The sequence below is a fragment of the Telmatherina bonti genome (genome assembly GCF_933228915.1).
Source record: "Telmatherina bonti genome assembly, chromosome: 19".
NCBI classification, from domain to species: domain Eukaryota; kingdom Metazoa; phylum Chordata; class Actinopteri; order Atheriniformes; family Telmatherinidae; genus Telmatherina; species Telmatherina bonti.
Genome location: NC_136617.1, coordinates 171,929 through 199,311, shown reverse-complemented (window position 1 = coordinate 199,311; position 27,383 = coordinate 171,929). Strand labels below are relative to the sequence as shown.

At 56.3% G+C, this 27,383-nt stretch overlaps 1 protein-coding gene across 1 annotated transcript; it reads left to right on the top strand.

Moving 5' to 3' along the window:
- The first annotated feature begins 35 nt into the window (after positions 1-35).
- Positions 36-25,072, top strand: psmb2 (proteasome 20S subunit beta 2). Its single transcript, XM_079258366.1, has 6 exons — positions 36-229; positions 1,429-1,551; positions 1,635-1,705; positions 23,389-23,551; positions 23,627-23,676; positions 24,888-25,072. Exons 1-6 carry the CDS (start codon positions 139-141, stop codon positions 24,987-24,989), a joined length of 600 nt encoding a protein of 199 aa, XP_079114492.1. The 5' UTR covers positions 36-138; the 3' UTR covers positions 24,990-25,072.
- The last annotated feature ends 2,311 nt before the right edge of the window (positions 25,073-27,383 follow it).

Here is a 27,383-nt window from a genome sequence, read left to right as displayed (position 1 = left end):
GGCGTCTTCCGGTGACGTCAAAGCCCTGCGCTGCCAGTTGGCTGAAACTTCTGCTGTGTAACTTGGACAGGTGAAGCTAACAGGCAGTCTGCTGCTTTTCCACCGGTTACCACAAACCTCCCGGACCCGCTGACCACCATGGAATATCTGATCGGCATACAGGGGCCCGACTTCGTGCTCGTCGCCGCAGATAACGTTGCTGCTAGCAGCATCATCCAGATGAAGCACGGTGCGTGAGCCTGGTGTTAGCCACCTAGCCGTTAGCCACCTAGCTGTGTGTTAGTCACCTAGCTGTGTGTTAGCCACCTAGCTGTGTGTTAGCCACCTAGCTGTGTGTTAGCCACCTAGCTGTGTGTTAGCCATCTAGCCGTTAGCCACCTAGCTGTGTGTTAGCCATTTAGCCGTTAGCCACCTAGCTGTGTGTTAGCCACCCAGCTGTTAGCCATCTAGCTGTGTGTTAGCTACCTAGCCGGTAGTCCCCTAGCTGTGTGTTAGCCACCTAGCCGGTTCGAACTGCTGTCTTCACAGTTAATTTATAAAATAAAATAGTCTGGGACTGTTAAATGTTACTCTAAGTGTTTATTATCCATAAAACACTGATCATTACATTATTTCTCTGCTTTGTCCGTAAAGCCGCAACGTAGCAGGAGCTAGCAATGCTAATAGCGGCTAGCAGCGTTTCACCATTCATGACTTTCACTTTCCCCGGCCGTGCTAACCCTGCAGTATGGGCGGGGGGGGGGGGGGGGGGGGGGGGTTGGTGTAAACTTAGAAGCGAAAGTATGGTAGAATAATCATTTTTAAAAAGTAAAGAATGATGAAACGTGGAGAACACACATTTTTCTACAATACTTTCGCTTCTTAGTTTATATCAGTCCCCCCCACATATTACAGGGTTAGCACTGCCGGGGAAAGTCATGACTGGTGAACTATGCTTGTTTCCTCTCCTTATGATGGTTTCTGCTCCATCTGCCTGATATTCTGCTCCATCTGCCTGATATCACTGGAGAAACGTCCAGACATGATGTAGCATTTGACATGGTGGGGTTGGCCTGACAACTAGTGGAAAATGTTAGTGTACAGAAATAACATGTTCATTAGATTATAATGAATAATACCGAACCAAATGCTCTTCAACAATATGTATATAAAACAGATTTATTTGGTTCAGTCACACGGCGGTGAGACGAGCGGATGCTGCTCGGATCAGGTGACGTCAGGTAAAACGAATCCTTATCCACTTCCCCACAATGTGCTTGTCCTGCGACACAGCAGCAGACGGGTTTGTGGGTCGATATCGGATCAGTTGCATTGGGATCAATTAAAATGAATAATAAAGTTAGTTTTGTAAAAGCGTGTTTCTTTCCCAGTTCCTCTGCTTTGTCACGCGGCGGTCCTGTTTTCACTGCCGCGCTGCTTTCTCTGCAGACTATGACAAGATGTTCAAGCTGAGTGAGAAGATCTTGCTGCTGTGCGTCGGCGAGTCTGGAGACACGGTGCAGTTTGCAGAGTACATCCAGAAGAACGTTCAGCTCTACAAGATGAGGAACGGTACAACGAAGCGTTCCGGACACTCTCTGCCAGTGAAGCAGCACATCCAGTAGATTAACCTCATCTTCCCTCCTGGTCTGCAGGTTATGAGCTGAGTCCAGCCGCAGCAGCAAACTTCACACGGAAGAACCTGGCAGATTACCTGAGGAGCAGGGTAACTATCACTGCTCCTTTTCACATTTAGAACAGTTTGCTTTCAGCCAGACATGTTTCTACCAAACATAACTCTCCCATGAATAAAACCACTCCTTATTTTCCAGCTCCAGTTAAAAGATATAGGCGTCTTTCCGCAGTTTAAGCCTTCATGATGTGGATTTTCTCGTCTTTTTCCCCACACACGGCTGCAAACACAAACTCATGTCTTAGAAGTTCATTTAAAATAAAACAACACTTTTCCCTCGTTTCACAGAAGAGATGTTAGAATAACTACCGTATTTTCACGACCATAAGGCGCACATAAAAGTCTTAGATTTTCTTCAAAATGTGCGGCGCGCCCTATAGTGCAGTGCGCCCTTTTTGTGCGTGTTGTTGTTGTTGTAATCGGATGTAGTAGAGAACACCATGAGAACGTTAAAGGGTGAAGCGAGGGCGTTGATCGCATATAAAAGAACAGGTATGTGCGTTATGCAGAACACCTTTTTCTAACAACTCTGAAAATGGCAAAAAGACACACTTATGAAGCACAGTTTAAACTGAAGGCCATCAACTACGCCAAGCAACGTGGAAATCGAGCAGCCGAGGGAGAATTTAAGATGAATGAATCGATGGTTCGCAAGTGGAGGAAGATGGAAAACGAGCTCCGACAGGTAAAGAAGACGCAGCTGAGTTTCCGTGGACATAAGGCGAGCTGGCCCGAGTTGGAGGACAGACGCTTGGGCTAACGTGTCTGCTGGCACTGCTTTTCTGCAATTTCGCAAAAGCCGGCATCATTTCCGAGGAGCCGCACGGCACGGAAAATGACTCTTACAGTGAAGAAAGTGAAGCTCGCATGTTTGCTGGAGATTTAGCGCAGCTGTTCAATTCAGAAACAGAGGATGAGGACTTTGATGGGTTTGACTGATGACGATTACCGGTAAAAAAAAAATGTGAGTACCAAACTCAGTTTTGGTCCCGGTCTATTTTTAAAAAGGCACACTTGTATGCTTGTTTGCATTGAGAATGTTAAAGGGGGAAGTGTGGGCGTGGATTGTACCGGTATATAAAACCCGCGTCCTATGGTCAGGTGCTCCTTATGTATGTGTTAAATACAGAAAGGGCACACATAACTGAGACTGCGCCTTTTAGTACGGTGCGCCTTATGGTCGTGAAAATACGGTACTAGATTCATGTTGCGCTTTATTTCAGACGCCACTCGGAGCGCCAACCTTTCCATCAGTCCTCCACCCTCACGCTCGGTCACCATAATCTACGTGTGCCAACTGACCATTGTACGATGCCGCCGCTACAGGCACGTAGTGTGTAGAGATGTCTTCCCAAAGACACGGCGACGGACGGCTGGAAAGTGGGATTTAAACCACCGACCTTCTGGTCATTGTACATTTCAAATACTAATTAAACATCAGGATTTCCGCCCGCCCGCTTATCCGGGGTCGGGTCGCGGGGGCAGCAGCCTAAGCAGGAAAGCCCAGACTTCCCTCTCCCAAGACACATTTACCAACTCTTGAGGCAGGAAGCTAAAAGTCTTGTTGCACCCAGACACTTTAAGGGGACGGACTAGTGCTGTTTGTCATTGCGATGAGGAGAAGAATTTCGCATCTTTATGTAAATCACAAAAAGCAGAGGAACCGTCACACCGGATAATAAGTTGCGTTTATTTAGACCTTTATTTATTGAAATCTAAGAAGAGCACTTAGGCACTTAGCGTAGCGCGCCAGCATAGAGCGCCAGCATAACGCGCCAGCATAACGCGCCAGCGTAGAGCGCCAGCGTAGAGCGCCAGCGTAGAGCGCCAGCGTAGAGCGCCATCATAACGCGCCAGCGTAGAGCGCCATCATAACGCGCCAGCGTAGAGCGCCATCATAACGCGCCAGCATAACGCGCCAGCGTAGAGCGCCAGCGTAGAGCGCCAGCGTAGAGCGCCAGCGTAGAGCGCCAGCGTAGAGCGCCAGCGTAGAGCGCCAGCGTAGAGCGCCAGCGTAGAGCGCCAGCATAGAGCGCCAGCATAACGCGCCAGCGTAGAGCGCCATCATAACGCGCCAGCGTAGAGCGCCAGCGTAGAGCGCCATCATAACGCGCCAGCGTAGAGCGCCATCATAACGCGCCAGCGTAGAGCGCCAGCATAACGCGCCAGCATAACGCGTCAGCGTCGAGCGCCAGCATAACGCGTCAGCGTCGAGCGCCAGCATAACGCGTCAGCGTAGAGCGCCATCATAACGCGTCAGCATAACGCGCCAGCATAACGCGTCAGCATAACGCGTCAGCGTAGAGCGCCATAAACGCGCCAGAATAACGCGTCAGCGTAGAGCGCCATCATAATGCGCCAGCATAACGCGTCAGCGTAGAGCGCCATCATAACGCGCCAGCATAACGCGTCAGCGTAGAGCGCCATCATAACGCGCCAGCATAACGCGTCAGCGTAGAGCGCCATCATAACGCGCCAGAATAACGCGTCAGCGTAGAGCGCCATCATAACGCGCCAGCATAACGCGTCACCGTAGAGCGCCATCATAACGCGCCAGCATAACGCGTCAGCGTCGAGCGCCATCATAACGCGTCAGCGTAGAGCGCCATCATAACGCGCCAGCATAACGCGTCAGCGTAGAGCGCCATCATAACGCGCCAGCATAACGCGCCAGCGTAACGCGTCAGCGTCGAGCGCCATCATAACGCGTCAGCGTCGAGCGCCATCATAACGCGTCAGCGTCGAGCGCCATCATAACGCGTCAGCGTCGAGCGCCATCATAACGCGCCAGCGTCGAGCGCCATCATAACGCGCCAGCGTCGAGCGCCATCATAACGCGCCAGCGTAGAGCGCCATCATAACGCGTCAGCATAACGCGTCAGCATAGAGCGCCAGCATAACGCGCCAGCGTAGAGCGCCATCATAACGCGTCAGCGTAGAGCGCCATCATAACGCGCCATCATAACGCGCCAGCGTAGAGCGCCATCATAACGCGCCAGCGTCGAGCGCCATCATAACGCGCCAGCGTCGAGCGCCATCATAACGCGCCAGCGTAGAGCGCCATCATAACGCGCCAGCGTAGAGCGCCATCATAACGCGCCAGCATAACGCGTCAGCGTAGAGCACCAGCATAACGCGTCAGCATAACGCGTCAGCATAACGCGCCAGCGTAGAGCGCCATCATAACGCGCCAGCGTAGAGCGCCATCATAACGCGTCAGCGTAGAGCACCATCATAACGCGTCAGCGTAGAGCGCCATCATAACGCGTCAGCGTAGAGCGCCATCATAACGCGTCAGCGTAGAGCGCCATCATAACGCGTCAGCGTCGAGCGCCATCATAACGCGTCAGCGTCGAGGGCCATCATAACGCGTCAGCGTCGAGCGCCATCATAACGCGTCAGCGTCGAGCGCCATCATAACGCATCAGCGTAGAGCGCCATCATAACGCGCCATCATAACGCATCAGCGTAGAGCACCATCATAACGCGCCAGCATAACGCATCAGCGTAGAGCGCCAGCATAACGCGTCAGCGTCGAGCGCCATCATAACGCGTCAGCGTAGAGCGCCATCATAACGCGTCAGCGTAGAGCACCATCATAACGCGCCAGCATAACGCATCAGCGTAGAGCGCCAGCATAACGCGCCAGCGTAGAGCACCATCATAACGCGCCAGCATAACGCGCCAGCGTAGAGCACCAGCATAACGCGCCAGCATAACGCGTCAGCGTAGAGCACCATCATAACGCGCCAGCGTAGAGCGCCATCATAACGCGCCATCATAACACGTCAGCGTAGAGCACCATCATAACGCGCCAGCATAACGCGTCAGCGTAGAGCACCATCATAACGCGCCATCATAACGCGCCAGCATAACGCGTCAGCGTAGAGCACCATCATAACGCGCCATCATAACGCGCCATCATAACGCGCCAGCATAACGCGCCATCATAACGCGTCAGCGTAGAGCACCATCATAACGCGTCAGCGTAGAGCACCATCATAACGCGCCAGCATAACGCGTCAGCATAACGCGTCAGCATAACGCGTCAGCGTCGAGCGCCATCATAACGCGTCAGCGTCGAGCGCCATCATAACGCGTCAGCGTCGAGCGCCATCATAACGCGTCAGCATAACGCGTCAGCATAACGCGTCAGCGTCGAGCGCCATCATAACGCGTCAGCATAACGCGTCAGCGTCGAGCGCCATCATAACGCGTCAGCGTCGAGCGCCATCATAACGCGTCAGCGTCGAGCGCCATCATAACGCGTCAGCGTAGAGCACCATCATAACGCGCCAGCATAACGCGTCAGCATAACGCGTCAGCGTCGAGCGCCATCATAACGCGTCAGCGTAGAGCGCCATCATAACGCGTCAGCGTAGAGCACCATCATAACGCGCCAGCATAACGCGTCAGCGTCGAGCGCCATCATAACGCGTCAGCGTCGAGCGCCATCATAACGCGTCAGCGTCGAGCGCCATCATAACGCGTCAGCGTCGAGCGCCATCATAACGCGTCAGCGTCGAGCGCCATCATAACGCGTCAGCGTCGAGCGCCATCATAACGCGCCAGCATAACGCGCCAGCATAACGCATCAGCGTCGAGCACCATCATAACGCGTCAGCGTCGAGCGCCATCATAACGCGTCAGCATAACGCGTCAGCGTCGAGCACCATCATAACGCGCCAGCATAACGCATCAGCGTCGAGCGCCATCATAACGCGTCAGCGTAGAGCACCATCATAACGCGTCAGCGTAGAGCACCATCATAACGCGCCAGCATAACGCGTCAGCGTAGAGCACCATCATAATGCGTCAGCGTCGAGCGCCAGCATAACGCGTCAGCGTAGAGCACCATCATAACGCGTCAGCGTAGAGCACCATCATAACGCGCCAGCATAACGCGCCAGCATAACGCGTCAGCGTAGAGCACCATCATAACGCGTCAGCGTAGAGCACCATCATAACGCGCCATCATAACGCGCCAGCGTAGAGCGCCATCATAACGCGCCATCATAACACGTCAGCGTAGAGCACCATCATAACGCGCCATCATAACGCGTCAGCGTAGAGCACCATCATAACGCGTCAGCGTAGAGCACCATCATAACGCGCCATCATAACGCGCCAGCGTAGAGCGCCATCATAACGCGCCATCATAACACGTCAGCGTAGAGCACCATCATAACGCGCCATCATAACGCGTCAGCGTAGAGCACCATCATAACGCGTCAGCGTAGAGCACCATCATAACGCGCCATCATAACGCGCCAGCGTAGAGCGCCATCATAACGCGCCATCATAACACGTCAGCGTAGAGCACCATCATAACGCGCCAGCGTAGAGCGCCATCATAACGCGCCATCATAACGCGTCAGCGTAGAGCACCATCATAACGCGCCAGCGTAGAGCGCCATCATAACGCGCCATCATAACACGTCAGCGTAGAGCACCAGCATAACGCGCCAGCATAACGCGCCATCATAACGCGTCAGCGTAGAGCACCATCATAACGCGCCAGCGTAGAGCGCCATCATAACGCGCCATCATAACACGTCAGCGTAACGCGCCAGCATAACGCGCCAGCGTAACGCGTCAGCGTAGAGCACCATCATAACGCGCCAGCGTAGAGCGCCATCATAACGCGCCAGCGTAGAGCACCAGCATAACGCGTCAGCGTCGAGCGCCATCATAACGCGTCAGCGTCGAGCGCCATCATAACGCGCCAGCGTCGAGCGCCATCATAACGCGCCAGCGTAGAGCGCCATCATAACGCGCCAGCGTAGAGCGCCATCATAACGCGTCAGCATAACGCGTCAGCATAGAGCGCCAGCATAACGCGCCAGCGTAGAGCGCCATCATAACGCGTCAGCGTAGAGCGCCATCATAACGCGCCATCATAACGCGCCAGCGTAGAGCGCCATCATAACGCGCCAGCGTCGAGCGCCATCATAACGCGTCAGCGTCGAGCGCCATCATAACGCGCCAGCGTAGAGCGCCATCATAACGCGCCAGCGTAGAGCGCCATCATAACGCGCCAGCATAACGCGTCAGCGTAGAGCACCAGCATAACGCGTCAGCATAACGCGTCAGCATAACGCGCCAGCGTAGAGCGCCATCATAACGCGCCAGCGTAGAGCGCCATCATAACGCGTCAGCGTAGAGCACCATCATAACGCGTCAGCGTAGAGCGCCATCATAACGCGTCAGCGTAGAGCGTCAGCATAACGCGTCAGCATAACGCGTCAGCGTCGAGCGCCATCATAACGCGTCAGCGTCGAGGGCCATCATAACGCGTCAGCGTCGAGCGCCATCATAACGCGTCAGCGTCGAGCGCCATCATAACGCATCAGCGTAGAGCGCCATCATAACGCGCCATCATAACGCATCAGCGTAGAGCACCATCATAACGCGCCAGCATAACGCATCAGCGTAGAGCGCCAGCATAACGCGTCAGCGTCGAGCGCCATCATAACGCGTCAGCGTAGAGCGCCATCATAACGCGTCAGCGTAGAGCACCATCATAACGCGCCAGCATAACGCATCAGCGTAGAGCGCCAGCATAACGCGCCAGCGTAGAGCACCATCATAACGCGCCAGCATAACGCGCCAGCGTAGAGCACCATCATAACGCGCCAGCATAACGCGCCAGCATAACGCGTCAGCGTAGAGCACCATCATAACGCGCCAGCGTAGAGCGCCATCATAACGCGCCATCATAACACGTCAGCGTAGAGCACCATCATAACGCGCCAGCATAACGCGTCAGCGTAGAGCACCATCATAACGCGCCATCATAACGCGCCAGCATAACGCGTCAGCGTAGAGCACCATCATAACGCGCCATCATAACGCGCCATCATAACGCGCCAGCATAACGCGCCATCATAACGCGTCAGCGTAGAGCACCATCATAACGCGTCAGCGTAGAGCACCATCATAACGCGCCAGCATAACGCGTCAGCATAACGCGTCAGCATAACGCGTCAGCGTCGAGCGCCATCATAACGCGTCAGCGTCGAGCGCCATCATAACGCGTCAGCGTCGAGCGCCATCATAACGCGTCAGCATAACGCGTCAGCATAACGCGTCAGCGTCGAGCGCCATCATAACGCGTCAGCATAACGCGTCAGCGTCGAGCGCCATCATAACGCGTCAGCGTCGAGCGCCATCATAACGCGTCAGCGTCGAGCGCCATCATAACGCGTCAGCGTAGAGCACCATCATAACGCGCCAGCATAACGCGTCAGCATAACGCGTCAGCGTCGAGCGCCATCATAACGCGTCAGCGTAGAGCGCCATCATAACGCGTCAGCGTAGAGCACCATCATAACGCGCCAGCATAACGCGTCAGCGTCGAGCGCCATCATAACGCGTCAGCGTCGAGCGCCATCATAACGCGTCAGCGTCGAGCGCCATCATAACGCGTCAGCGTCGAGCGCCATCATAACGCGTCAGCGTCGAGCGCCATCATAACGCGCCAGCATAACGCGCCAGCATAACGCATCAGCGTCGAGCGCCATCATAACGCGTCAGCGTCGAGCGCCATCATAACGCGTCAGCATAACGCGTCAGCGTCGAGCACCATCATAACGCGCCAGCATAACGCATCAGCGTCGAGCGCCATCATAACGCGTCAGCGTAGAGCACCATCATAACGCGTCAGCGTAGAGCACCATCATAACGCGCCAGCATAACGCGTCAGCGTAGAGCACCATCATAATGCGTCAGCGTCGAGCGCCAGCATAACGCGTCAGCGTAGAGCACCATCATAACGCGTCAGCGTAGAGCACCATCATAACGCGCCAGCATAACGCGCCAGCATAACGCGTCAGCGTAGAGCACCATCATAACGCGTCAGCGTAGAGCACCATCATAACGCGCCATCATAACGCGCCAGCGTAGAGCGCCATCATAACGCGCCATCATAACACGTCAGCGTAGAGCACCATCATAACGCGCCATCATAACGCGTCAGCGTAGAGCACCATCATAACGCGTCAGCGTAGAGCACCATCATAACGCGCCATCATAACGCGCCAGCGTAGAGCGCCATCATAACACGTCAGCGTAGAGCACCATCATAACGCGCCATCATAACGCGTCAGCGTAGAGCACCATCATAACGCGTCAGCGTAGAGCACCATCATAACGCGCCATCATAACGCGCCAGCGTAGAGCGCCATCATAACGCGCCATCATAACACGTCAGCGTAGAGCACCATCATAACGCGCCAGCGTAGAGCGCCATCATAACGCGCCATCATAACGCGTCAGCGTAGAGCACCATCATAACGCGCCAGCGTAGAGCGCCATCATAACGCGCCATCATAACACGTCAGCGTAGAGCACCAGCATAACGCGCCAGCATAACGCGCCATCATAACGCGTCAGCGTAGAGCACCATCATAACGCGCCAGCGTAGAGCGCCATCATAACGCGCCATCATAACACGTCAGCGTAACGCGCCAGCATAACGCGCCAGCGTAACGCGTCAGCGTAGAGCACCATCATAACGCGCCAGCGTAGAGCGCCATCATAACGCGCCAGCGTAGAGCACCATCATAACGCGCCAGCGTAGAGCACCAGCATAACGCGCCAGCATAACGCGCCAGCATAACGCGTCAGCGTAGAGCACCATCATAACGCGCCATCATAACGCGCCAGCATAACGCGTCAGCGTAGAGCGCCATCATAACGCGCCATCATAACACGTCAGCGTAGAGCGCCATCATAACGCGCCATCATAACGCGCCAGCATAACGCGCCATCATAACGCGCCATCATAACACGTCAGCGTAGAGCGCCATCATAACGCGCCATCATAACACGTCAGCGTAGAGCGCCATCATAACGCGCCATCATAACGCGCCAGCATAACGCGTCAGCGTAGAGCGCCATCATAACGCGCCATCATAACGCGCCAGCATAACGCGTCAGCGTAGAGCGCCATCATAACGCGCCATCATAACACGTCAGCGTAGAGCGCCATCATAACGCGCCATCATAAGGCGCCAGCATAACGCGTCAGCGTAGAGCGCCATCATAACGCGCCATCATAACACGTCATCATAAGGCGCCAGCATAACGCGTCAGCGTAGAGCGCCATCATAACGCGCCATCATAACGCGCCATCATAACGCGCCATCATAACGCGCCAGCATAACGCGTCAGCGTAGAGCACCATCATAACGCGTCAGCGTAGAGCACCATCATAACGCGCCAGCATAACGCGTCAGCGTCGAGCGCCATCATAACGCGTCAGCGTAGAGCACCATCATAACGCGTCAGCGTAGAGCACCATCATAACGCGCCATCATAACACGTCAGCGTCGAGCGCCATCATAACGCGTCAGCGTCGAGCGCCATCATAACGCGTCAGCATAACGCGTCAGCGTCGAGCGCCATCATAACGCGTCAGCATAACGCGTCAGCGTCGAGCGCCATCATAACGCGTCAGCGTCGAGCGCCATCATAACGCGTCAGCGTAGAGCGCCATCATAACGCGTCAGCGTAGAGCACCATCATAACGCGCCAGCATAACGCGTCAGCGTCGAGCGCCATCATAACGCGTCAGCATCGAGCGCCATCATAACGCGTCAGCGTCGAGCGCCATCATAACGCGTCAGCGTCGAGCGCCATCATAACGCGCCAGCATAACGCGTCAGCGTCGAGCGCCATCATAACGCGCCAGCATAACGCGTCAGCGTCGAGCGCCATCATAACGCGTCAGCGTCGAGCGCCATCATAACGCGTCAGCGTCGAGCACCATCATAACGCGCCAGCATAACGCGCCAGCATAACACATCAGCGTCGAGCGCCATCATAATGCGTCAGCGTCGAGCGCCATCATAACGCGCCAGCATAACGCGTCAGCGTCGAGCACCATCATAACGCGCCAGCATAACGCGTCAGCGTCGAGCGCCATCATAATGCGTCAGCGTCGAGCGCCATCATAACGCGCCAGCATAACGCGTCAGCGTCGAGCACCATCATAACGTGCCAGCATTACGCGCCAGCATAACGCGTCAGCGTCGAGCGCCATCATAATGCGTCAGCGTCGAGCGCCATCATAACGCGTCAGCGTAGAGCACCAGCATAACGCGTCAGCGTCGAGCACCATCATAACGCGTCAGCGTAGAGCACCAGCATAACGCGTCAGCGTCGAGCACCATCATAACGCGCCAGCATAACGCGCCAGCATAACGCGTCAGCGTCGAGCACCATCATAACGCGCCAGCATAACGCGTCAGCGTCGAGCGCCATCATAACGCGTCAGCGTCGAGCGCCATCATAACGCGTCAGCATAACGCGTCAGCATAACGCGTCAGCATAACGCGTCAGCGTAGAGCACCATCATAACGCGTCAGCATAACGCGCCAGCGTCGAGCGCCATCATAACGCGTCAGCATAACGCGTCAGCGTAGAGCACCATCATAACGCGTCAGCATAACGCGCCAGCGTCGAGCGCCATCATAACGCGTCAGCGTCGAGCACCATCATAACGCGTCAGCATAACGCGTCAGCATAACGCGTCAGCGTCGAGCACCATCATAACGCGTCAGCGTCGAGCACCATCATAACGCGTCAGCATAACGCGCCAGCATATCGCGTCAGCATAACGCGTCAGCGTAGAGCGCCATCATAACGCGTCAGCATAACGCGCCAGCATAACGCGTCAGTGTAGAGCGCCATCATAACGCGCCAGCATAACGCGTCAGCGTAGAGCGCCATCATAACGCGTCAGCATAACGCGTCAGCATATCGCGTCAGCATAACGCGTCAGCATAACGCGTCAGCATAACGCGTCAGCGTAGAGCGCCATCATAACGCGCCATCATAACGCGTCAGCATAACGCGTCAGCATAACGCGTCAGCGTCGAGCGCCATCATAACGCGCCATCATAACGCGTCAGCATAACGCGTCAGCATAACGCGCCAGCATAACGCGTCAGCGTCGAGCGCCATCATAACGCGTCAGCGTAGAGCGCCATCATAACGCGTCAGCGTCGAGCGCCATCATAACGCGTCAGCGTCGAGCGCCATCATAACGCGCCAGCATAACGCGCCAGCATAACGCGTCAGCGTCGAGCGCCATCATAACGCGTCAGCGTCGAGCGCCATCATAACGCGTCAGCGTCGAGCACCATCATAACGCGCCAGCATAACGCGCCAGCATAACACATCAGCGTCGAGCGCCATCATAATGCGTCAGCGTCGAGCGCCATCATAACGCGCCAGCATAACGCGTCAGCGTCGAGCACCATCATAACGCGCCAGCATAACGCGTCAGCGTCGAGCGCCATCATAATGCGTCAGCGTCGAGCGCCATCATAACGCGCCAGCATAACGCGTCAGCGTCGAGCACCATCATAACGTGCCAGCATTACGCGCCAGCATAACGCGTCAGCGTCGAGCGCCATCATAATGCGTCAGCGTCGAGCGCCATCATAACGCGTCAGCGTAGAGCACCAGCATAACGCGTCAGCGTCGAGCACCATCATAACGCGTCAGCGTCGAGCACCATCATAACGCGTCAGCGTCGAGCGCCATCATAACGCGCCAGCATAACGCGTCAGCGTCGAGCACCATCATAACGCGCCAGCATAACGCGTCAGCGTCGAGCGCCATCATAACGCGTCAGCGTCGAGCGCCATCATAACGCGTCAGCATAACGCGTCAGCATAACGCGTCAGCGTAGAGCACCATCATAACGCGTCAGCATAACGCGCCAGCGTCGAGCGCCATCATAACGCGTCAGCGTCGAGCGCCATCATAAAGCGTCAGCGTCGAGCACCATCATAACGCGTCAGCATAACGCGTCAGCATAACGCGTCAGCGTCGAGCACCATCATAACGCGTCAGCGTCGAGCACCATCATAACGCGTCAGCATAACGCGCCAGCATATCGCGTCAGCATAACGCGTCAGCGTAGAGCGCCATCATAACGCGTCAGCATAACGCGTCAGCGTAGAGCGCCATCATAACGCGCCAGCATAACGCGTCAGCGTAGAGCGCCATCATAACGCGCCAGCATAACGCGTCAGTGTAGAGCGCCATCATAACGCGCCAGCATAACGCGTCAGCGTCGAGCGCCATCATAACGCGTCAGCGTAGAGCGCCATCATAACGCGCCAGCATAACGCGTCAGCGTAGAGCGCCATCATAACGCGCCAGCATAACGCGCCAGCGTAACGCGTCAGCGTCGAGCGCCATCATAACGCGTCAGCGTCGAGCGCCATCATAACGCGTCAGCGTCGAGCGCCATCATAACGCGTCAGCGTCGAGCGCCATCATAACGCGCCAGCGTCGAGCGCCATCATAACGCGCCAGCGTAGAGCGCCATCATAACGCGCCAGCGTAGAGCGCCATCATAACGCGTCAGCATAACGCGTCAGCATAGAGCGCCAGCATAACGCGCCAGCGTAGAGCGCCATCATAACGCGTCAGCGTAGAGCGCCATCATAACGCGCCATCATAACGCGCCAGCGTAGAGCGCCATCATAACGCGCCAGCGTCGAGCGCCATCATAACGCGTCAGCGTCGAGCGCCATCATAACGCGCCAGCGTAGAGCGCCATCATAACGCGCCAGCGTAGAGCGCCATCATAACGCGCCAGCATAACGCGTCAGCGTAGAGCACCAGCATAACGCGTCAGCATAACGCGTCAGCATAACGCGCCAGCGTAGAGCGCCATCATAACGCGCCAGCGTAGAGCGCCATCATAACGCGTCAGCGTAGAGCACCATCATAACGCGTCAGCGTAGAGCGCCATCATAACGCGTCAGCGTAGAGCGCCATCATAACGCGTCAGCATAACGCGTCAGCATAACGCGTCAGCGTCGAGCGCCATCATAACGCGTCAGCGTCGAGGGCCATCATAACGCGTCAGCGTCGAGCGCCATCATAACGCGTCAGCGTCGAGCGCCATCATAACGCATCAGCGTAGAGCGCCATCATAACGCGCCATCATAACGCATCAGCGTAGAGCACCATCATAACGCGCCAGCATAACGCATCAGCGTAGAGCGCCAGCATAACGCGTCAGCGTCGAGCGCCATCATAACGCGTCAGCGTAGAGCGCCATCATAACGCGTCAGCGTAGAGCACCATCATAACGCGCCAGCATAACGCATCAGCGTAGAGCGCCAGCATAACGCGCCAGCGTAGAGCACCATCATAACGCGCCAGCATAACGCGCCAGCGTAGAGCACCATCATAACGCGCCAGCATAACGCGCCAGCATAACGCGTCAGCGTAGAGCACCATCATAACGCGCCAGCGTAGAGCGCCATCATAACGCGCCATCATAACACGTCAGCGTAGAGCACCATCATAACGCGCCAGCATAACGCGTCAGCGTAGAGCACCATCATAACGCGCCATCATAACGCGCCAGCATAACGCGTCAGCGTAGAGCACCATCATAACGCGCCATCATAACGCGCCATCATAACGCGCCAGCATAACGCGCCATCATAACGCGTCAGCGTAGAGCACCATCATAACGCGTCAGCGTAGAGCACCATCATAACGCGCCAGCATAACGCGTCAGCATAACGCGTCAGCATAACGCGTCAGCGTCGAGCGCCATCATAACGCGTCAGCGTCGAGCGCCATCATAACGCGTCAGCGTCGAGCGCCATCATAACGCGTCAGCATAACGCGTCAGCATAACGCGTCAGCGTCGAGCGCCATCATAACGCGTCAGCATAACGCGTCAGCGTCGAGCGCCATCATAACGCGTCAGCGTCGAGCGCCATCATAACGCGTCAGCGTCGAGCGCCATCATAACGCGTCAGCGTAGAGCACCATCATAACGCGCCAGCATAACGCGTCAGCATAACGCGTCAGCGTCGAGCGCCATCATAACGCGTCAGCGTAGAGCGCCATCATAACGCGTCAGCGTAGAGCACCATCATAACGCGCCAGCATAACGCGTCAGCGTCGAGCGCCATCATAACGCGTCAGCGTCGAGCGCCATCATAACGCGTCAGCGTCGAGCGCCATCATAACGCGTCAGCGTCGAGCGCCATCATAACGCGTCAGCGTCGAGCGCCATCATAACGCGCCAGCATAACGCGCCAGCATAACGCATCAGCGTCGAGCACCATCATAACGCGTCAGCATAACGCGTCAGCGTCGAGCACCATCATAACGCGCCAGCATAACGCATCAGCGTCGAGCGCCATCATAACGCGTCAGCGTAGAGCACCATCATAACGCGTCAGCGTAGAGCACCATCATAACGCGCCAGCATAACGCGTCAGCGTAGAGCACCATCATAATGCGTCAGCGTCGAGCGCCAGCATAACGCGTCAGCGTAGAGCACCATCATAACGCGTCAGCGTAGAGCACCATCATAACGCGCCAGCATAACGCGCCAGCATAACGCGTCAGCGTAGAGCACCATCATAACGCGTCAGCGTAGAGCACCATCATAACGCGCCATCATAACGCGCCAGCGTAGAGCGCCATCATAACGCGCCATCATAACACGTCAGCGTAGAGCACCATCATAACGCGCCATCATAACGCGTCAGCGTAGAGCACCATCATAACGCGTCAGCGTAGAGCGCCATCATAACGCGCCATCATAACACGTCAGCGTAGAGCACCATCATAACGCGCCATCATAACGCGCCAGCGTAGAGCGCCATCATAACGCGCCATCATAACACGTCAGCGTAGAGCACCATCATAACGCGCCATCATAACGCGCCAGCGTAGAGCACCATCATAACGCGTCAGCGTAGAGCGCCATCATAACGCGCCATCATAACACGTCAGCGTAGAGCACCATCATAACGCGCCATCATAACGCGCCAGCGTAGAGCGCCATCATAACGCGCCATCATAACACGTCAGCGTAGAGCACCATCATAACGCGCCATCATAACGCGTCAGCGTAGAGCACCATCATAACGCGTCAGCGTAGAGCACCATCATAACGCGCCATCATAACGCGCCAGCGTAGAGCGCCATCATAACGCGCCATCATAACACGTCAGCGTAGAGCACCATCATAACGCGCCAGCGTAGAGCGCCATCATAACGCGCCATCATAACGCGTCAGCGTAGAGCACCATCATAACGCGCCAGCGTAGAGCGCCATCATAACGCGCCATCATAACACGTCAGCGTAGAGCACCAGCATAACGCGCCAGCATAACGCGCCATCATAACGCGTCAGCGTAGAGCACCATCATAACGCGCCAGCATAACGCGTCAGCATAACGCGTCAGCATAACGCGTCAGCGTCGAGCGCCATCATAACGCGTCAGCGTCGAGCGCCATCATAACGCGTCAGCGTCGAGCGCCATCATAACGCGTCAGCATATCGCGTCAGCATAACGCGTCAGCATAACGCGTCAGCGTAGAGCGCCATCATAACGCGCCATCATAACGCGTCAGCATAACGCGTCAGCATAACGCGTCAGCGTCGAGCGCCATCATAACGCGCCATCATAACGCGCCAGCATAACGCGTCAGCATAACGCGCCAGCATAACGCGTCAGCGTCGAGCGCCATCATAACGCGTCAGCGTAGAGCGCCATCATAACGCGTCAGCGTCGAGCGCCATCATAACGCGTCAGCGTAGAGCGCCATCATAACGCGCCAGCATAACGCATGAATGATCTTCTTGTTCCATTACAACGTTCACTGACCAGGAGGATGGAAAGTTCTGCAGCTTGTGGTCAGACTCCGCGGCTCTGTACAACTCTGCCGGCGGTTCCGTCTCTTTAGGCGCCAACGTAATTTATATCGTCTCCTTGGCAACTGCCAGGCGTGCAGACGTAACTGCAATGTTGACAAGCCTTCCCAGCAGCATGTTGACGTGGAGACCTTCGTCCTGCTTTCTGCCCGCGCTGAGGTTTTTTCCTCCTGTGGCGGGAGCGCGGGGGACGTGTGGCGGGAACGGCAACTCCTTTAAAACTCCTTCCTGTTGTGAGCTTGTTTGTGGCGCTTGTGTGTGTGCACGGCTGGTGTGTGCGGCGCTAAGAGCCACCGCCTGTCACAACAGCAGTGGGTGAAAATAATTATAAAAAACAATTAGTGTGGCAGGAGAGGGAATGTGGGACACATTGAGGGGGGGGGCTGGTCTCGGGGGAACCCGTCAACAACACAGCGCTGTCGGAGTGTGTGTAGGAGTCGAGGATGTTGTTCGTGCTCGTCTGTGAGCTGCACAGTTCTTCCTGGCGGGGATGAAGGCAGCTCGCCGTGCGGCGCTCCTCAAACTGCACGGAGCGTCCAGCTTCCCACGCCGTCCTGCAGCTACGTTCTCCTCCTCCAGACTGCAAGGACATTCGCAGGCGGTGTGTCTTAAAAACCCTTCCTCTCAGAACACACTGGGTCCAGCTGAACCAGTGGCAATGCTGGGTTACACTCGCTGTTACTTACTGGTTTATTTACCTGAATTCTTCCTGGTTTCACTGGCGGGTGCAACTCCATGGCAACTAGCAGGTCCGTGTCGACATTCATATTAGAAGTGATAAAAATCTCGTGTGTAAAACAAGAATTGTTTCCACCAGTCTGTTTTATGGTCCCAGCTGCTACTGGTGTAGGTGGAACTGGTCTGGATGCAGACTGGACATCTGAACATGGAGGTTTGTTCACTCTGCATCCTGGAACTGGTCCCTCTGGAACCAACCAAGCTGATCCACAAGCTGGCCCAGGTACGGTCTAGATGCGGCCCAGGTGCGGTTTGGATGCGGCTCAGGTCTGGCCCAGGTGCGGTCTAGATGCGGCTCAGGTCTGGCCCAGGTGCGGTCTGGATGCGGCCCAGGTGCGGTCTAGATACGGCCCAGGTGCGGTCTAGATACGGCCCAGGTGCGGTCTAGATGCGGCCCAGGTGCGGTCTAGATGCGGCTCAGGTCTGGCCCAGGTGCGGTCTGGATGCGGCCCAGGTGCGGTCTGGATGCGGCCCAGGTGCGGTCTAGATACGGCCCAGGTGCGGTCTAGATACGGCCCAGGTGCGGTCTAGATACGGCCCAGGTGCGGTCTAGATGCGGCCCAGGTGCGGTCTAGATGCGGCCCAGGTGCGGTCTAGATGCGGCCCAGGTGCGGTCTAGATGCGGCTCAGGTCTGGCCCAGGTGCGGTCTGGATGCGGCCCAGGTGCGGTCTGGATGCGGCCCAGGTGCGGTCTGGATGCGGCCCAGGTGCGGTCTAGATACGGCCCAGGTGCGGTCTAGATGCGGCCCAGGTGCGGTCTAGATGCGGCCCAGGTGCGGTCTAGATGCGGCCCAGGTGCGGTCTAGATGCGGCCCAGGTCTGGCCCAGGTGCGGTCTAGATGCGGCTCAGGTCTGGCCCAGGTGCGGTCTAGATGCGGCCCAGGTGCGGTCTAGATGCGGCCCAGGTGCGGTCTAGATGCGGCCCAGGTGCGGTCTAGATGCGGCCCAGGTGCGGTCTAGACGCGGCCCAGGTGCGGTCTAGACGCGGCCCAGGTGCGGTCTAGACGCGGCCCAGGTGCGGTCTAGATGCTGCCCAGGTGCGGCCCAGGTGCGGTCCAGACGCGGCCCAGGTGCGGTCCAGACGCGGCCTAGACGCGGTCCAGACGCGGCCTAGACGCGGCCCAGGTGCGGTCTAGACGCGGCCCAGGTGCGGCCTAGACGCGGCCCAGGTGCGGTCTAGATGCGGCCTAGACGCGGCCCAGGTGCGGTCTAGACGCGGCCCAGGTGCGGTCTAGACGCGGCCCAGGTGCGGTCTAGACGCGGCCCAGGTGCGGTCTAGATGCGGCCTAGACGCGGCCCAGGTGCGGTCTAGACGCGGCCCAGGTGCGGTCTAGACGCGGCCCAGGTGCGGTCTAGACGCGGCCCAGGTGCGGTCTAGATGCGGCCCAGGTGCGGCCTAGACGCGGCCCCACAAGGTCCTCCTCGTCTCCTGAACCCCCCCCCGGCTGCTGGCTGACTCAGCGGTGTGTTGTTCTACATACAAGTGTGAGCCATGTGCCATGTGCAGAGGTCCAGAGCTGAGGAACCCTGGCGGTCCTCTGGCTGAGTGGCGGGGGGTGGGGGGCTGCTGCAGAGATGGAGGGAAGATGGAGGCTGAAACAGCTGCTGCAGCCGCAGACCTGCAGCCTGACGGCAGTCGGGACGTATTTCCTGATGTAGGAACTAATCCTTAGTGGCGCCGTGTTGCTGGCGGCTCCTCGGCTCCTGCACTGATAAACAATTCATGCAGCAGGTTGAGGAGGAAGAACACGGCCTGGGAGGTTGCAGAGGAGGAGGGTTTCTGCTACTGGTGGAAACGAACTGTCCTGATGAGAAACAGGGGGGTCCTTCGGTGTTTACACAGAAAATAACCAGAGCAAGGTGTCACCTGCTGCTCTTCCTGCTCCATCACACGCTTCTGATGATGATGATGGGGGTGGTGGTGATGATGATGATGGTGGTGATGGTGGTGAAGATGATGATGATGATGATGGTGGTGATGGTGATGATGATGATGATGGTGGTGATGATGATGATGGTGATGATGATGATGATGGTGGTGATGGTGGTGATGATGATGATGGTGATGATGATGATGGTGATGATGATGGTGATGATGATGATGGTGATGATGGTGGTGGTGATGATGATGGTGATGGTGATGATGATGATGGTGATGATGATGATGATGATGGTGGTGATGATGGTGGTGGTGATGATGATGATGGTGATGATGGTGGTGATGATGATGGTGATGGTGGTGATGTGATGATGATGATGATGGTGGTGATGATGATGATGATGATGATGGTGATGATGGTGATGATGATGGTGATGGTGATGATGGTGATGATGATGGTGATGGTGATGATGGTGATGATGATGGTGATGATGGTGGTGATGATGAAGATGATGGTGGTGATGGTGATGATGATGGTGATGATGATGATGGTGGTGATGATGGTGATGATGATGATGGTGGTGATGGTGATGATGGGGGTGGTGATGATGATGATGATGATGGTAGTGATGGTGATGATGGTGATGATGGTGATGGTGATGATGGGGGTGGTGATGATGATGATGATGATGGTAGTGATGGTGATGATGGTGATGATGGTGATGGTGATGATGGGGGTGGTGATGATGATGATGATGATGGTAGTGATGGTGATGATGGTGATGATGGTGATGGTGATGATGGGGGTGGTGATGATGATGGTGGTGATGGTGATGATGGGGGTGGTGATGATGATGATGATGATGATGATGATGATGATGGTGGTGATGGTGATGATGGGGGTGGTGATGATGATGATGATGGTGGTGATGGTGATGATGATGATGGTGGTGATGATGATGGTGGTGATGGTGATGATGGGGGTGGTGATGATGATGATGATGATGGTGGTGATGATGATGATGGGGGTGGTGATGGTGATGATGATGATGGTGGTGATGGTGATGATGATGATGGTGGTGATGGTGATGATGGTGGTGATGGTGATGATGATGATGGTGGTGATGATGATGATGATGATGGTGGTGATGGTGATGATGATGATGGTGGTGATGGTGATGATGATGATGGTGGTGATGGTGATGATGATGATGGTGGTGATGGTGATGATGGTGGTGATGGTGATGATGATGATGGTGGTGATGGTGATGATGATGATGGTGGTGATGGTGATGATGATGATGGTGGTGATGTGAGTGAAGATCAGATGAAGAGCTCAGGAGATGACAGAGACAGACGGAGTCATCAGGAAGAGAAAACAGTAGAAATGAAAACACCTGGTCTGATCTCAGGTGAGCGTCGCTGTGAAGGTTCCTGTGAATGAAGCCCAGAGGAACCTTCACAGCCAGTCAGGCTGATCGCTTCTCATCATTTCCCCACATGGACCGCTGAAGGTCGTCGGCAAACACCTTTCTTCCTCTAAACACTGAAAACCCAAAACCCTCGTTCAGCTTTGCTCAAACTGGTTTTTAAATCTGGACCATCCTGTAGAATCTGAATCCTTCTGGTCCCAGTCAGCGTGCAGACGTGACGTTTCAGCCTCAGCTGTCAGATTCTGAGGCTAAAATGATGTAAAATGAACGAATGAACAGATAAAGCAGCATAAAGAGCAACCAGGAGTTGCTGTAGAAATAACACACATAGATCAGCAGTGACCAAGCCTTTTCTGATCTGCACATCATTCTCTCATGTCTGAAACACACACACACACACACACACACACACACACACACACACACACACACTGTTTCCACACGTCTCCCTGCTACTATCTACCTGCTATCCTCACTGCAGCACCTCCACCTCAGCTGCATCCCAAACGTCTTCTTGGCTTTATTCCAGCCATAGAGGATCATTATTTTCCTGCTTTTCTCATCACTTGTTGATCTTTGGCTGCTCCTGATTGGACGTTACTGTCAGTTGAAGCTCTCTGATTGGTGGAAAGTCTGACAGGAAGTGTCTTCATCATCATGTCCAGGTGAAAATAGAGGTCTCTTAGCAACATGGTAGTGATGGTGATGAAGATGTGAGAAATAATGGTGGATTTACCATCTAGAGTCTCTGAATAAACACTACATGTTGTGTCTGGATTGTAAAGAAATGCTGGAAAACCTCCGTAGACCAGCTGGAGGGTCACATGACCATCCCAGTTACACCCTGCTGGTCCTGGTGGAGGAGGAAGACCTCAGTGAGATCTGATGAAGGTCTCTGGGTTAATGATCAGAGGTTATGCTAAGCTAGCGGCGCTAACACATCGTCATCAGCAGGTTTGTGTGATTGTGATGAGGTGTCATCGCGGTACAGGTGAGGCTTTTGTTTCTCCTCGTCTGGTTGTGAGCAGGACTCTCTGTGGGAGGTTGGGGGGGTAAGATGTGTGTTGTTTGTGTGTGAATGTGGGTGTGAGTGCAGCTGGCAGGTTAACAAGGTGCTGGTTCCCTCTGAGGCGGCTCGGGTTATTTTCATGCCAAGTGTGTTTTATTGTTAGTGTAACCAGCGAGACAGCTGTCGGGGGGGGGGGGGCACGGGGGGTTTGCATGCTCACAGAGGAGTTGCGACACACACACCCATCATGTCAGCATCAGACTGCCGCTCTGACAAACACACACCCAGAGCGGAGCGTCTCCACAGGGAGCGCCGCCATCTTCCTCATCCTGGCGGCAAACTAACACTCCTCCCAGCAAGGAGCAGGGCGACGTGCACGCTGGGCGACGTGCACGCTGGGCGACAATTTCCTCCTCGCAGTTATGGAAAACGGAGCCTCAGAGTTGAAGTTGTTCTGAAACCCAGAAATGTTTAAATTCCCTGAACAGGAGCTGAGGAAGAGGAGGAAGAACTACATAAGTTTTAATGAGCCTTGGCATTTCTCCAGGCGGCGAGGAGGAGGAGGAGGAGGAGGAGGAGGAGGAGGAGGAGGAGGAGGAGGAGGAGGCGGCAACTGCTGACTCCCAGCAGATGTCGCGCTGCCGGTGACACCCTGACCCCCCCACCGTCACCTACACCTGCTCCGTCCTCTGACACCCTCCCACCTTCCCTCACCCCCCCGTCAGCGTGTCGCTTTCCATCTGAAATCTGCAAACTAGTCGATAATTAGTCGTGTGTGTGTGTCTGATGGTTTAACTGGTCAGGCTGGAGATTTCCAGCCAATCAAAAGCCGTTTCCGGCGTTCAGCCTGGTAAACCGCCGCCGTCTCTTGGCGTTTTTTCAGATGGACGTCCTGTAGACGGTAGATGTGCAGAACTGATGCTGGTCTCCTTCTGTCCTCAGACTCCGTACCACGTCAACCTGCTGCTGGCGGGATACGACGACACAGACGGTCCAGGCCTCTACTATATGGACTACCTGTCCTCCCTGGCCAAGGCGCCGTTCGCCGCCCACGGTTACGGCGCCTTCCTCACGCTGTCCATCCTGGACAGATACTACAGACCAGGTCAGTGCCGGGGGTTTTCTGTCAACCTCGACTCTGCAGGCTGATACGGAACATCTTCTCATGTTTGTGCTGCAGATCTGAGCAGAGAGGACGCCGTGGACCTGCTGAAGAAATGCATCGAGGAGGTGAGATTCTCTCCATCTCAGTCATCAGCTGATCATTTTCCGTCAGTCTGGAAGGAGGTTGTCTCCGTATGACGTCGGAGACGTTCTGCCAGCAGGAAGGTAGAGTCAGTAAATCAGGGTTTGCTGGATTAGTTCTTTTTTCTGACAGTAAACGGAGGAGCTCCATCGTATGTAACGTGGTCACAGACAGCTCAGCTGCTCATCCCACACGGCATTTTCCTTCCACATACGGACCATTTACAGGGACTGAAACACACTTTCAGATGGGCTTAGACACCCAGGGGGCGGGTCCATATTGATCAGAATCATAGACTGTATATAAAAGATGGGCGGAGCCTCCGTGACGCCACCCGTAGGTTTCTGAAGAGCTGAATTGAAGCTCGGTGGGCGGTTCCTACCATCACCATCTTGGCAGTGGCATGCGTGTCGTCTCACCCAGAAAATACAAATATGGGCAAAGAGGCGGAGCTGAGAGGGGGGCTGTGAGCGTCATGGTGGATGATTGACATCATGTGAACTCCGAGCTTTCTGTAGCTAAGAGCTAACCGAGCTAACCTGGAGCTAACAGGAGCTAACCAGCTAACAGAGGTAAGCGGGCTAAAGCTAAGTCACGTTGTTAACCGGCTAAAAACCGCGGTTGTTCTACGTTCTTCTGACTTGAAGCGGGAGATCGGGTACCTGTCAATCAAAAGGACACGCCCCTAAATATGCTGAACTTTGAGATTAAAGTACTTTTAAACGGGCGAGTTAGAAAAAAATTCCTTCCCCCACAGTTGTCATGAAGGTAAACCTGACCTATCATGGTCAGATCCGGATGGGCAGGTCGGTATGGATGGGATCCGGATGGGCGGGATCAATGGCGTTGTCTGCATGTTGCGCTGCTGATTTCAACTTGTTTGCAGCTTTTACACCAGAACTTTAACAGAGTTTGTCCGTCGCTGCACTATTCGCAGTCCAGGAGCTGCATTTCCGCAGTTCCTGCTAAGAGACACGGTTTAACATCTGATCCTGTCAAGCTCCTCCCAGCTGCCAGATGAGGGTGAGGTCAGATGTGGAAACCAGAGACCAGGATTTACTGACTTTTCCTGCTAAATTCATTCAGTTTGGTTACTGGATGTTTCTGTGGTCCGGTGGCGCCACGAGCGTCCTGCAGGAAGTTCCTTTTCATATTAATCATTCTGATCATTTCTGTCTTCCAATTCTTCCTGCAGCTGAACAAACGCTTCATCCTCAACCTCCCCTCCTTTAATGTGCGTTTGATTGACAAGGAGGGGATCCACGACATGGAGAAAATGACCCTGGGTACCAAATGACTGCTGTCTGACCATTGACCTCCATCTTGTCCTGTTTTTGTACCGATGACCTTCCTCCCCTTTGTTCCAATAAAACTGAATGAAACCAGCTCCTCTTCCTCTCCGTGTTTTCTTCCTCCTCGCCCTGCTTCTGTACTCGGTGAGAGGGCTTCTGGGTAAGGTTCAGCGTGTTCGAACATGTCGTCCCTGTGAGACCATGGCGACGGTTTCCCCCGTCCATGTGGTGGAAAGAAAGAAGACGTGGTGGTTTTCCTGGTTTTTATCCAATTTTTTAAGATTTCAGGAGGAAGTTTCCAGATGTTCAGATGGACATCTTGGGTTGAAAAGATTTCACTCAGCAGGGACATCTGCCACGATGAGGAACAGGTGTCTGGACCGGACGTCTGGCCTTCCGGCAGGAACCGGACCGGACCGGTCGTCTGTCCTTCCGGCAGGAACCGGACTGGACGTCTGTCCTTCCGGCAGGAACCGGACCGGACTGGACGTCTGGCCTTCCGGCAGGAACCGGACCGGACTGGACGTCTGGCCTTCCGGCAGGAACCGGACCGGACCGGACGTCTGGCCTTCCGGCAGGAACCGGACCGGACCGGACGTCTGGCCTTCCGGCAGGAACCGGACCGGACCGGACGTCTGGCCTTCCGGCAGGAACCGGACCGGACCGGACGTCTGGCCTTCCGGCAGGAACCGGACCGGACGTCTGGCCTTCCGGCAGGAACCGGACCGGACCGGACGTCTGGCCTTCCGGCAGGAACCGGACCGGACCGGACGTCTGGCCTTCCGGCAGGAACCGGACCGGACGTCTGGCCTTCCGGCAGGAACCGGACCGGACGTCTGGCCTTCCGGCAGGAACCGGACCGGACGTCTGGCCTTCCGGCAGGAACCGGACCGGACGTCTGGCCTTCCGGCAGGAACCGGACCGGACGTCTGGCCTTCCGGCAGGAACCGGACCGGACCGGACGTCTGGCCTTCCGGCAGGAACCGGACCGGACGTCTGGCCTTCCGGCAGGAACCGGACCGGACCGGACGTCTGGCCTTCCGGCAGGAACCGGACCGGACCGGACGTCTGGCCTTCCGGCAGGAACCGGACCGGACCGGACGTCTGGCCTTCCGGCAGGAACCGGACCGGACGTCTGGCCTTCCGGCAGGAACCGGACCGGACCGGACGTCTGGCCTTCCGGCAGGAACCGGACCGGACGTCTGGCCTTCCGGCAGGAACCGGACCGGACCGGACGTCTGGCCTTCCGGCAGGAACCGGACCGGACGTCTGGCCTTCCGGCAGGAACCGGACCGGACCGGACGTCTGGCCTTCCGGCAGGAACCGGACCGGACCGGACGTCTGGCCTTCCGGCAGGAACCGGACCGGACCGGTCGTCTGTCCTTCCGGCAGGAACCGGACCGGACGTCTGTCCTTCCGGCAGGAACCGGACCGGACGTCTGGCCTTCCGGCAGGAACCGGACCGGACGTCTGGCCTTCCGGCAGGAACCGGACCGGACCGGACGTCTGGCCTTCCGGCAGGAACCGGACCGGACCGGTCGTCTGTCCTTCCGGCAGGAACCGGACCGGACCGGACGTCTGGCCTTCCGGCAGGAACCGGACCGGACCGGACGTCTGGCCTTCCGGCAGGAACCGGACCGGACCGGACGTCTGGCCTTCCGGCAGGAACCGGACCGGACCGGACGTCTGGCCTTCCGGCAGGAACCGGACCGGACCGGACGTCTGGCCTTCCGGCAGGAACCGGACCGGACCGGACGTCTGGCCTTCCGGCAGGAACCGGACCGGACCGGACGTCTGGCCTTCCGGCAGGAACCGGACCGGACGTCTGGCCTTCCGGCAGGAACCGGACCGGACCGGACGTCTGGCCTTCCGGCAGGAACCGGACCGGACCGGTCGTCTGGCCTTCCGGCAGGAACCGGACCGGACGTCTGGCCTTCCGGCAGGAACCGGACCGGACCGGACATCTGGCCTTCCGGCAGGAACCGGACCGGACCGGTCGTCTGTCCTTCCGGCAGGAACCGGACCGGACGTCTGGCCTTCCGGCAGGAACCGGACCGGACGTCTGGCCTTCCGGCAGGAACCGGACCGGACCGGACGTCTGGCCTTCCGGCAGGAACCGGACCGGACCGGTCATCTGTCCTTCCGGCAGGAACCGGACCGGACCGGACGTCTGTCCTTCCGGCAGGAACCGGACCGGACCGGACGTCTGGCCTTCCGGCAGGAACCGGACCGGACCGGACGTCTGGCCTTCCGGCAGGAACCGGACCGGACCGGACGTCTGTCCTTCCGGCAGGAACCGGACCGGACCGGACGTCTGGCCTTCCGGCAGGAACCGGACCGGACCGGTCATCTGTCCTTCCGGCAGGAACCGGACCGGACCGGACGTCTGTCCTTCCGGC

Excerpts from the sequence above, each read along its gene's own strand:
- psmb2 (XM_079258366.1), top strand. The coding sequence starts at position 139 with ATGGAATATCTGATCGGCATACAGGGGCCCGACTTCGTGCTCGTCGCC. Across the intron at positions 230-1,428 it reads CATCATCCAGATGAAGCACG|ACTATGACAAGATGTTCAAG; the intron begins GTGCGTGAGCCT and ends CTTTCTCTGCAG. Across the intron at positions 1,552-1,634 it reads GCTCTACAAGATGAGGAACG|GTTATGAGCTGAGTCCAGCC; the intron begins GTACAACGAAGC and ends CCTGGTCTGCAG.